Here is a 12201-nt window from a genome sequence, read left to right as displayed (position 1 = left end):
CATGCATCTAGAATTAGTAACTACCCATTAATTTGTCAGAACCACTTCGAAATCTCAAAGTTTATGTTATGTTGTAAAAATATGAGCTGAAATTCAAAAGGAATGGAATACGATTTCAGGAAAATAGGCTGTTTTCTGGACCTGTCAGCTCATATGACAATTTCAAACAAACTATTTTTAAAAATAAAGGGATGTCCATGTCTTTTCCTTCTAACGTACTAACAAAATTACACTTTTTGCGGGGAGAACTTCGGCAAGCTTTCTGGTAATTTCATCAAAGAGCACCAAATAAAATAATACCATTGAAATCCTTTAAAATCTCTCTTTACATAACAATTTGGTTTTGATGTATTCACTCATAAATATGGTGTTCAGAAAGTACTTCCTCTCAGAAATGCGTCAAAATTCGGGCTGAGCCGGGGATCGATCCCGGGACCTCTCGCACCCTAAGCGAGAATCATACCACTAGACCACTCAGCCTTGTTTAATCCAAAGATTTGAACCTTTTATCAGGGCAGGCAAAATACACGGTGAAATTAATGAGAAACATTTAAGGAAACAATTCAAGGATGGTAGAACTGCGTTCGGAATCTAGTCAGGATTTTAAATATATTAATTCAAACACAATCGATATACTCACACCTTTAGCTTCGTTTTAGTTGCGAATATATTTACATCCTTTGCCTTTTTTATACTATTTATAAAATCCTTCAAAAACGTGCAGCAAAAGGAAATGGACATTTGGCGGGTAGATGACTCTTCGAAAATTAAAAAAAAACAAAAAACATTTTGAAAAATAAGAAAATGCCGAGAATTAAATACGCTCTCGGGTGTCGCTTAGCAAGGCTTCGCCTTTATCCGTTGTATTTTGATTGGAATAGAAAGGGAAAAATTTAATCCAGAAAATAACAAAATTAAGGAAATTAAATACGCTCTCGAGTGTCGTTTAGCAGGGCCTCGCCCTTATCCGTTGGATTTTGATTGGCATGGAAAAAGAAAAATATTTGTAGAGTGGAAATAAAAAGTTTTGCTAGTGCTTTTTTCAGATCCAAACATTTTAACCTTTTCCTTTTGAAAGCAAGATAAAACAGAAGGAAACGGTTTCTGTACACACACATTTACATGATTTTAGGACATTGTTTATTCCAGAATAATTAGGTATTCACTCACTCACCAATAATAAAACTTAGCTGGAAATTGGTTGACAAAGTAAACTAAAACATTGTAGCAATTAAAATACAACTGCTACCGATAATTACCTTTAATCAATAAAGCATGAATGAAATAAATTAAGAATTCGATAAAATTAAGCAGTATCTGCGTATAAAGAGGTTAATTCTACATTAATTCGTAAACTAAAATACCATAAAAGCTTACAAAATTCAAACCAAGAATAAAGGCATTTCAAGCCCAGGATCAAAATCCATTTGTTTCGCCCTACCCTATGAATATAGAGCTTAGCATTAGAGAGATCTAGGATCTCGAACATGAGTTTTTTTTTTCGTTGGAGTCAAGAAGGGTTTCCGGCACGAATAAGTTACGGTATTTGTACAGTCGTGGACTGGAGAGTAATCTTATCCACAATCCTATGTCCTCTTTATGCTACGAATTTTATCCAGCCATGATTTCTTGTCAGGCTTGGGCAGCCGGCTTGTGGGAGGACATGGTGGAGGACTGCACAGCGGTCTTGGTGGATCCAGAATCTCCAGGACTGGATTACGTTCCGGAGGCCTCGGTTCAACTCGGTGCTCAAGTGTTTTCTGAAATTTATCCCTTTTTGACTGAAATGGAGTTTTTACTCATAAAAGAATTTTTGAAGGATCCTCACCACTTTTCGCTGCGCTAGTTGCGAAGGAGGTCTGATACGAGTTAAGTGCACAGGCTGTGACCGTTGAATCCTTGAAGGCCGTCGTTCTGCTTCACCAGGTGACGATCTCATATCATCTCGTTTCCGGTCTTCTTTTAGCCTGCGCACGTCATCTGCGTAGGCGGGCCTATCATGGTTATCCATACTGTAGCCCCGTTCAAGTTTCCGGACTTTTTCTATGCGTTGCATGTCCGGGAGTTGGTCATAAGCTGAAATTCTCAATCTGAAATTGGCTTATACTCTTATACTGCCTAAGGCGGTAGCAGTTACCATAACAGGTTTTAAGGTTAGCCTACACAAGGTTAGAATTTCGGCCTCTTTTTGACCTTCCGCTACTGGAAAAAAGCCAATTTCACTACTTACTTCTTGGTTGTGGAGGCTTGTCGGTAAACTTTCTTATCATTGCAGGCGTAGAGGTAGGGCTATGAAATGGTAGGTCCTGCAGCGATGAAGTGGGAACCTGTCCAGTATCAATCGGTCTGAAACTGATTCATTATATGCTAATTGCGATTTTTTTGGGGCTTTTTTAAAAGAAGATCAGACTGTAATCACATTGGCATAGAAAATAATAGTTATAAAAAAATAATAATAAAATTATTAAAAATTATAGCAAATTATTTCATATGACAATTGAATCCTCATTATGCCTAGTGAGTTTCCACCACAGCGAAGAAATTTCCTCCGATTTACCGAACAAAATCTCCTTTAGAATTGGTAAACTATGTAATTTGTGGATTTCAGTGATCGTTTTAGACTGTCCTCCTCATCGAATTTTACCTCTGACTATAGCTGTCCATACTCGGTTGCCTTCGAACCTTAATGCTTCTCCGGGTTTCCTCGAAGCGACGAAGACGACGTTGCTCTTCAACCTCGACAAGGCTGAAATCTAGATTTTTTTTTTTGGATTCAGCGATGGAGAAACTTATTTGAGGTCACCTCATAGGCCTGCTTGACGAGGTTCGTGACTTATCACGAACGTACGCTGGTGGTGGGACTTTCCGAGACTTGTTATTATTTGACATTTCTCTCATCATATGTTCAATTCGTGTAGTTGCATATGGCTTTTCCTGGATATTCGGCTGGGGAACATCTGGAATACTTTGTTTTAATGAACAGCAATCCGCATATCTACATATGCAGCTTAAAACAACTCACTTCTCCCGTTCCCGAACATTGCAAAGAACTCAGTTTCTAGATCTTTCTCGCAATCGATCGGCTTCTTATTCATGATTCTTCTGCAGTTTTCTATTCGTGATCCTTGAAGTTTGAATGGAAGAAAGAAATTCATGTCCCGTTTGACCTGTAATCATTGTAATTCGGAGATATCTTGAGGCATTTGGATTTACTGTAATCCAATTATGGATTATTTGGAATTTACAGGAGAGATTGTTACATTAAGAGATTTAACATACAGAAGTCCCTAGGTAAAATTCTTCAAGAATTCAGAAACAATAAACAAAACGTAAGAGCTTCCTCCAAGTACGCAGATTGAGGGAAATGTGACGGAGTATTCTCCTCGGGACCGCCAAATTCGTATTTGTTACGAGTAAAGAAAGAACAACACCGTCCGTACCATTCTGTTAACCAAATCCTCCCCATGAAACGATGCTGGACGTCTTGGTCGTATCTCTCCCAGTTTTATACGTAGTCGTTCGTTCTGAAAGTAAATGTTGAGCGAAAGGAAATTTTGCAGGAAAAAGAGAATGCAAGGAATAAATTTTTATGGATTAGAACTGTAAAAGCGACTATAAAGATTTCTGAGAGTTTCCAAGCAGGAAGCTCTTCCAGAAACGTTCTGAGAAATTGTCTACCTGTGCATGAGTGACTAAAAGCGACGACTGGGCTGCGATCAGATCCAATTCGGCCCTGCTTGCCTCTCTTTCTCGTTCCACTAGCGTCCGTTTGAGGTCAGAAAATCGTCGAACAGCATTTTGAGCGAAGGAGTACAGTGTTTCGTACGATGGCAGCGCGTCTATTTTCCGCTGCCAAACGGCATCATCACAGCCGGATTCTGGATTAATTGAAGACGTTCAGTTTGATTCTATTAAAGACCGTATAAGATGATTTTGTTATGACGCATCAATAATCAAGAATGTGTCGCAAAATCTTCAAAAATTCCAATGTTTACCTAAATATCGGCTCTGCATTAAAGCAAAATTTTCTTTTTGAAGATTCTCGAGTCGTTCGAGGCAAGCTTGGTGGGCACATCGCTCCTGTGCCAGGTTGTTTAGTGTCTGAAAATTGCAACTGAGAACCATAGAAGTTTTAATAACAACCAGCCTATCAAGCTCAAGGATACATTGCCTGGATAGTTCTGGATAGAGAAATTGAAAATAAAATTAGAATAGGCACTTTCCACGGGGATGATGTTCTCATTATGATTTTCCGCCCGTCGAATTTGTTTCAGCAGATTTTTCTTTAACAATTTCTTACATAGATAAGGTATTACTTCACAATAAAATCCAGAAAGACTTGTAATTGAAAACTCAGATCAGCTTAGTGTTTTTCTTTGCAGAAACGTTCTCTTCTTCAATTAGCACCCTTGAACTTGTTCCAGAAAAAAAAACCTGCCTTCTGTTGGATATTTGCCGCGTCTAATTTGATGCTCTGGACCTGATTCTGGAATTGTCGTAGGCGAGATTCTACCTGAAAGCATACATGACTTTTTCTTAAATGTATCTAAGTAATAATAGTGGGTAATAATGCCCCTACTACTCTAATTTCACTGGGATTTTGAGCAAACGTTATTGAATGAAATATTAAGATTCTATCCTGGAATTTTGAGCGCTAGTACGTAGATCCTACGGCATTGCAGCTCAATTCACACCATCATGCACTCAACTTCTTGCACCCACCTTTTCCAACGCTGTTAGAGATCCTTTAATTAGCCTGTCATCAAGAGTAAGCTTGTCCAAGGCAGCACTTAAAGCGCATCGTTGATTGAGATTTTCGATCTGTAGTAAAAAAAAAACTAAGCACAAACAATTAAAATAACATCTTATTAGCAAAGGGACCCTTATATTTTCCTCAAAATCTATAAGGCTTGTGCTAAACTCGCTAGGTCCCACCTGTTCATCAAGTTGTTGCGCATGAAATTGCAATTTACTGAATTGTACGCTCTTTTCGCGAAGTTGTTCGACAAGTCGTTGATTTCGCATCTGAAGATCATTATTGATTCGTCCGAATGATATTGATTGTTTTGATTGCAGAGATATTGATTATATCGATTGCACCTTGAGCTCTTCGATTTCCGCCTCAAGATTTTCTTTTTCGTGTCGAAGTCTGGTCTCTCGGTCGACCCGTAGTAGACCACCTAAATTATTCTGTCATGGATACAGCTGCAATCCACAAGTATGGTGATCCTTAAGATTTGCGCTGCGAACTAATTTTTGTATCAAAATACTTGTTATGAATTTTGAAGTCAATTTATGGCTTTAAAGTATTTATCTATTGTTTTCTAGTGGTTTCCACTCACCAGGATGTTCATAATTCTTGTGAACGTTCAAAAAAGAAGTCGCTTTCCTTTTCGTTCGCAAGTTGTCGGAGTCGTCACTATCTTCTATAGGATAATAGGAAACTGGACGTGGTGGCTAAAATTATTCAAATCATTTTCAAATTATTTGATTAATTAATTATTGATAATTTGATTAATTTTCAATTTATTTGATTAAGGTGGAGAGTTTCCGTATGTAATTTTAATATAGAATGTAAAAATTTATTTCCACTTATCTTGGCTTAAAATTGTCATCTGGTCAAAGCTGCACTTATGTATTTCTCACCACATAAAAGTTGATTTCGTATTTATTGAATAATTTTTGCTCACATCAAACTTCTGTTCCCCAACTGTCTTTCAGAAATTGAAAAAAAAGACAATTTTTGATGAATTATTTTGAAATTCGACGGCTTTAGAGCCGTTCTGAAAGCGATTTTGATCTATCCAACAATTAGCGGCTTACCTTTGCGGCCTGTCGTTGACGGTGGCTTGAGTTGTCTGAAACCGAAACATTTCATTCTTATTCCACAGAAACCATGTAAATATCGAATAATATTTAAAAAATATTTTAATATAAATATTTCAATACTTTTTTGTCTGCGATTCTAACTGTCCACTTTTTTTTTCTTTTGTTGCAAATTTCAAATTTTTCAAATTTTTCTTGCAGATTTCTTTTTCGATCTACAGACTCAGCGGGACCCTTCCATAAATAGATAATTGCAAAAAAGATGTGCAGACTACGAAATTGTTTGGAATATGTAGAACTGAACTATGGAAAAAGTATATTCAAAACGATATTAAAATCAGATGCTAAAAAAATTACTGAGGAAAATTTGAAAAGTGCCAACAATTTAATATGTAAGAAGCGCCAAGTAAAAAATGTCGTATGTAGTAAAGTTGTAATGTCGCCGACATCTTCCCCGTCTACATATTTGTTTTGTTTGTACACTTTTTTGTACAAAGAAATTCTGATGACTTTAAAAAATATGGGGAATTCTTGTTTTAAACATTTCGATCATACGATATTTTTAAACAGAGGGAATACATCGAGATTCAATCAATGAAGAAAAGAGTTCAACTCAAAATTGCCTCAAAATTTTTGCATCAACTTAATTTCTGCATAACCATCTATATTTGCGAATATCCTTATATTCACAGTTAGAGGTGGGGACCTTTGGATTTTTTTTTTATCACGTATGGATGCAGGAATCAGGTGAAGTCATAAGAATTCATTTTATAGGAAAAAAAAGTATATTTTATAGGAAAAAAAGTAGGTCAAAGGTAGCTAAAAATGGCAGAAAGAACAAAAATAAATGCAATTGTTCAGCCAGTGCCCCTTTAGGGAAGATTTGCTGGAAAAACATAATCAGCCAATTCTTCACGACGCCGTAAAAAGATGAAGACTTAAGTTAAAGCGTCAAACCTTAGTTTAGCCAACTTGATTACAGTTAGTCTTCTGAATTCCACGAAAGGCTCACCTATGTTTGCGTATAATCCGTTGCTCTCATCTTCGGATACCCTTCTCTTCCTCCTTTTCAAGATCGCCTTCGCTGGTGGAAGCAGTGAAGTCGCCGACACAGCTACGTTTCGTTTTCGGAATCCAATCAACTCCAGGAAGGACGATCGACTAGATGCTGCAACAGGTGATTTTTCTGGGGATAAAACTTTTCGGAGAAACTCGTGGACTTACTCATAGCTTCGCTTGGATCCCGACTTGACGACGCCGATGATGGGCTTGTACATTCCGACATCGACATGTCACAACGACGCACAGCTGTTCGGCGGTTTCTACGTTCCACCGGGAAAAAAAGTAAAATATTGCAAGTAAAAAGTAAACGAGCACTTTGTGGTGGGTCTACGTGAGCTTATTTCTTTCTTCCGATTTAAAAGTTGTACGGATATAATGTCCTCCATATATTTTCCGTCTACATATCAATCATCCATTTTTTCTATCAATCTTTCTTGAGGATTTTAACAACGTATGGTGAACTGAAAACTCCTGCACCACAAAAAGAACGGATATGTAGAGACAAGGCCTACGCAGAGCGAAGATCAAAGAGGTCGATTGGGCGTGAAAAAAAATGAGGAGTGATCCGAAAATACTGCCCTGCTGCCTGTACCCTATCACGTCATTGTTCCATGAACTTCTTGGATTATATTCTTCTCTTCTGATTTATTCGCACTTCACCTTCGTGATTATCACCGTATGCATGAATTTTCCTTTGTCTTCCTCTGTATCCAGCGATAGTCACTTGCTGAATCTTTTTTTTTTGCTCTTCTCTTTTAAACAAAAATTTGAACCCAAACTTGGTTATCTTCGAATCCTCCACAGGGTACATTTTTGTATTTTTTTGTCATAGAAGTAACCTTTAATCTTGTATATTTATACCATATTTTCATTCGTACTTCATAGCATTTTCTTCACCGCTTCCCTACATTCTTTTTTTTCTCTAAATCTCTCGTCCTACTTATCTCTAATTACAATTTGCCGGGGAAAAAAATGAACTTTGTGAAACCTGCACTTGTTCGTATTCCACATTTTCATTCGTTTCTTCACCTTTTTGATTGATTGATTGCTTCATGCCCTTATCCATTACCCATCCATCCGTTCTCGTCACTCTTTAGCGGGCACAGTTTTTGGCAGCTGTCTTACTTTACGGTCGGACCAACGAATAAAGCGGTAATTCGTGACGGAACGGCTGCCATCGTTGTTTTCACTTCGCACTTCTTTCGGTGTTTGGACACGGAAACGAAACTGACAGATTTTTTCAGAGTCATCTAATAAAATGCTGCTTCAGGCGGAAACACCATAGGGACGTCGTGATTGATGAGCCCATCCAGTTCTTTTACGATATCAGGGGATGTATGCTATAGAAATTTCCAGCTTTTTTAAGAGAGACGGCACTGGTTTCGCTCCAATGTAAGCTTTAACAGTAAAGTTATGAAAATGTCAGAAAACTACTGTATCCATTTTTTTTACTTCCTGTGTTTTTTTTTGAGATAAGGTCCTGATTTTTGAGGTTGTAAATCGTATCCATTAAATTTTACTCTAGATCTACGCTATTTTCTTTGGTGTTCCCAGATCAAAGACTCGTTGATCGCATCGATGAGCTTAGCAGGGTGGCGACTCACAGGACAACAAATCCGGTATCGATTAGTTTTGAGGTGTCGTTCCACTTCGTTTGATGCTTCAGTCATTTTTTAGGTAAAGAATAGAAATGTACGTAAAATACCTTCGGATAGTGATCGTCGACATCGCTTTCACTCATCTCCGGTTCTACTAACGGTGGAGCTCGTGTCCGTGTTGATCCTTGCGAGAAATCTGTCGATATCGAGGACGTTGTAAGCGGATCCTTAAATATTTTTAGTTGAAGCAAACTGTTACAAATATTTATGCAACGCTTTATGTGTGGTTGTTGATCAGTTATTGCCGTGCTCACTTATTAGATTTTTTTTTCATACGGATTCGATTAGTTGCATTTCCATAATTTTTATTCAAAAGGAGAAATTTCATACAGCTTTCAAAACTCCTTTTCTTTCTAAAATTCCATAGTTAGGTAAATTTAGCGAAAATTTAGGAAATTAATTTGGTTTAGAAGTTTATGAAAGAAATTTAATTTAGAAAATTTAGCGCTCAACAATTGTAAGGCGCAAATGCTGTTCTTCTTAAGGCGCTTAAGCTCTTTTTGGGACTTGCTACATCCTTTCCCCGATCTGATACTTATTTTTTTCATTGAAGATGGCATTTTCTGGAAGATTACGCTGTTTATTTCTTGTCTAGTACAATACCTCAGCGAGAGGATAACCTAACTTGTCTATGAGTGATGACATTTCCGAAAATACTACCTTTCTAGGCGGTGTTGTCAAACGTTCTCGTGCTCCTGTTCGAATTTCTGCGTGGGCGGATCGACGTAGTCTTGGAAAGATACTTGAATGAGCATCAAATATCGCCGACACACGTTGAACGACGTTCTGAAAGCAAGAGCTTAAGTACTCTGCCTAAATACTCTGCTTAGTAAGTAAGTACTAGTTAAAAAATTGTTTTAATTTACTCTACCTTAGATCTTGAAGGTGGTGGTGCTAGTCTCGTCTTCAGTCGGCGATTTTCCGTTCGTAAAGATCCGATTTCGTCTACGAGACTGCAGAGAACGCCTGGAAAACGTCGGTTGGTCAGACTACTTCGGAAAATCACTTTGTTCTATTATTATAATTCTATTTACTTAAGAGTTTTGAACAATCAATAAATCCTTAGCTACAGGTGTATTGTTCTGGTTTCGGGCCATTAAATGTGTACAGTATTTAGCGGCACTGACCGTAGTACACTGTAGTAAAGGTTACTTACTGAGGATTGGTGCTGGATCCTGTGGTACCACCTCGTCTTCCTGTTCACTGTTCTGCAGTGATGCTCGCATATCCTCAAGCTCACGCAAAAAATCATCCTCTTCGGATTCGTACCTGAATATTCTAACTCACTTTACTCTCTAAAATAGAACCTTCCATAAAAATAAGGAGAAGAAAACTATTTTTAAAAATCTCGAAGATTTTTGGTTGCTATGGCGCAGTGGCACGCTTGCATCCTCTTTCGCCTTACATTTGTAGATATTTTTTTTTATTTATTTATATTTGTTTGTGATTATCTTATTCAAAAAATAGTCAGAAAGAAAATAGTTTACAGAATAATTTTGCTTAGAGCGAGTATTAGCGAAGAACCAAGAAATGGAGAGTTGAGTAATGAATGAAAAGTAGAGCAAAATAAATTTTGAGATGAATTCCATGTTGGAGAGGTTTCGCTAGGTGCAATCCAAGAAGCCAGTACACACATGCGCAGTTGCAGACGTGAACTCACTGAAGAATCACCTTTGGCTTTTCAACGTTTTTTTCTTTTTTTTTTCTTCTCTTCTGCCACCCATTTCCTGTGGAGACTCGAATTAAATTAGAACTGATTTTGTAAGCAATTGAAGATTTCGTAATTATTTAGTGGCTTCTGTAAAAAAAAATCCCTTAAAACACAATTAAGCTCAGTGATCTGCAGTTTTCATGTATTGGATCTCTTTAGTAGTACAAATTCCCTATTTGGAAACTTCCCTCATTGTACGAGGGAAAAACTGATTTGCAAAAGTATGTGAGCGCAAAGAATATTTTTCTTCTTTTTTAACGTTTTTTTTTTTCGAAGTTAAGATGTTGTAAGATAGTAACTGATCGAAAAGTTCTTTCAAAAATTCTCTCAAGAATTTGGAAGATATTCTTAGTAGGATTTTTGAGAGTTCGCTAAATTGAAAATGCTTTCAACACTCAAATTTACTCACGTATTCCACTACAGACATAATCCAAGATTAAAAAGGAGCAAAGTGACTAGAAATTTTGGAAACTTTATCGAACAATTTCGTTTACACATTTATTTCTCCTGTGAGAAATCCTGTGATTAATCATGGAAACATGGCTTGTAAAAAATTAATCACAGAAGTACTATCTGGAAACTAATGGTGGCAAAGAGGTTAAACAAATCCACTTGTTTTTCTCGAGCGCTATCCAAGAGCAAATTAGAACAAGGAGGATGCACTTAGTTTGACTTCCGATGTGGAAGTGGAGAAGCCTGGTTAGTGATCCTCGGAAATCGTCGTTTAGGGGGTAATTAAGAGAGACACACAAGAAGTCCAGTGAGCATTCCACCTAACTGTTTTCATATTTAACACCATTTAATTTTTTTCTTTCTTATATTAGAGGTCTAGAACTAATTTTATATTCTTGAATTATTGAAGAATTTCCCGAACATCGTAAAATAACTTTATTACTATTTCAACACCAACAACAACCAAACAAAAACAGAAATGTAATAGAGGTGGAAAATAAGAACTCTACCCTCAAGTTTATTAAAGAAGAAATTTTATTTTTTGAAGTTTTTTTTTTCACATTTTCTTCAGCCTCCGCGGCCACCTCTCTCTAAAGCGATTTAGATAAAACCTGGTTGTTATGCACACCTTAAAATGAGTAACAATCGTAGAGTTGGATCAACTGCTGAATTCATTTTCTCGGTTATGTCTTCAACAAATAAGTGAAATAAATAAACAAATAAATAGTTAATAAATAAAAGGTTCCGCAACACAATTTACTTTTTTGTGGAACGATGTAAAATTAGAATTAAGGAACCAGCTCCACTCAGATCAATTTTGTTTCATTTTTCAAAATTCTAACAATTTCCTCATGAGAAACCTTTTGGGTCCACGTCTCATGAGCTAACATAGTATTACGTTTATCGAGAACAATGGCGTTTTGGTATGAAATCATTTCCGAAAATTATTAGTCGTTCCAGAATTCGCAGAAGTCCAGAGGACTTTTTTTTAAAATAATGGCAATGAAACATATATCTAAACAATGGTGACTGTTATGCGAGAAACTTGACAATCTCACTTCTTGGATTCATTAATAAGAAAGTGATGTTGAATGAGAGAAATTTCCAATGAGCGATTGCATCTAAATGATTCTGGATGTACCCACCTGTCAAGGATTTCTCTCACCGAATAGGAGCCGGTGGTCGATGGTTGACCGCTGCCGCTTGAAGCGGCGGTCATTTTCGGTTGTGTAGTTGGTGGTGCATCGATGGCAGCTCATCGCGACGTTGTAAAGCCGCTTGGCCAAAACAGCGAGGATCAACTGCACGACGACTGCGTCGGCATCAAATGACTCACAACATTCGAGAATGTTATGAAGTGATACGGGAAGAGCGAGAAATGGCAGTGGAAAGTAATACTGACCATTGGTTGCGTCAGGATTACTGTCGTTTGACAACTGTTGACGTACAGTTGGCGGGAGTATAAACATATTTACCGGTACATATTGATGG

The 12201-nt window shown here is 37.3% G+C and overlaps 3 protein-coding genes across 4 annotated transcripts; 1 reads left to right on the top strand and 2 right to left on the bottom strand.

The window, feature by feature from the left end:
- Positions 1-1586: 1586 nt before the first annotated feature.
- Positions 1587-7117, bottom strand: RB195_003831 (uncharacterized protein; the record flags this gene model as incomplete). The annotated part of the gene is made up of 16 exons (XM_064201662.1): positions 1587-1760; positions 1829-2076; positions 2231-2346; positions 2645-2746; positions 2804-2957; positions 3023-3167; positions 3441-3524; positions 3679-3878; positions 3996-4101; positions 4723-4821; positions 4936-5025; positions 5101-5180; positions 5343-5457; positions 5824-5858; positions 6839-6994; positions 7051-7117. 16 exons carry the CDS (start codon positions 7115-7117, stop codon positions 1587-1589), a joined length of 1971 nt encoding a protein of 656 aa, XP_064057543.1.
- Positions 7118-8221: 1104 nt separating this feature from the next.
- Positions 8222-9275, top strand: RB195_003830 (uncharacterized protein; the record flags this gene model as incomplete). Its single annotated transcript, XM_064201661.1, has 4 exons — positions 8222-8280; positions 8414-8507; positions 8566-8702; positions 9215-9275. The coding sequence occupies 4 exons, from the start codon at positions 8222-8224 to the stop codon at positions 9273-9275; spliced, it is 351 nt and encodes a 116-aa protein (XP_064057542.1).
- A 133-nt stretch (positions 9276-9408) lies between these two features.
- Positions 9409-11929, bottom strand: RB195_003829 (uncharacterized protein; the record flags this gene model as incomplete). 2 transcript variants are annotated; one of them, XM_064201660.1, is made up of 4 exons in its annotated part: positions 9409-9512; positions 9703-9815; positions 11295-11300; positions 11856-11929. In XM_064201660.1, the coding sequence occupies 4 exons, from the start codon at positions 11927-11929 to the stop codon at positions 9409-9411; spliced, it is 297 nt and encodes a 98-aa protein (XP_064057540.1). The 2 variants fall into 2 exon arrangements, with proteins under 2 accessions (XP_064057540.1, XP_064057541.1); XM_064201659.1 differs by lacking the exon at positions 11295-11300.
- Between the last annotated feature and the right edge of the window lie 272 nt (positions 11930-12201).

Source organism: Necator americanus, chromosome IV (genome assembly GCF_031761385.1).
Source record: "Necator americanus strain Aroian chromosome IV, whole genome shotgun sequence".
In the NCBI taxonomy this organism is placed as follows: domain Eukaryota; kingdom Metazoa; phylum Nematoda; class Chromadorea; order Rhabditida; family Ancylostomatidae; genus Necator; species Necator americanus.
The sequence above is the reverse complement of the archived record's forward strand: the minus strand, read 5'-3'. Positions and strand labels throughout refer to the sequence as shown.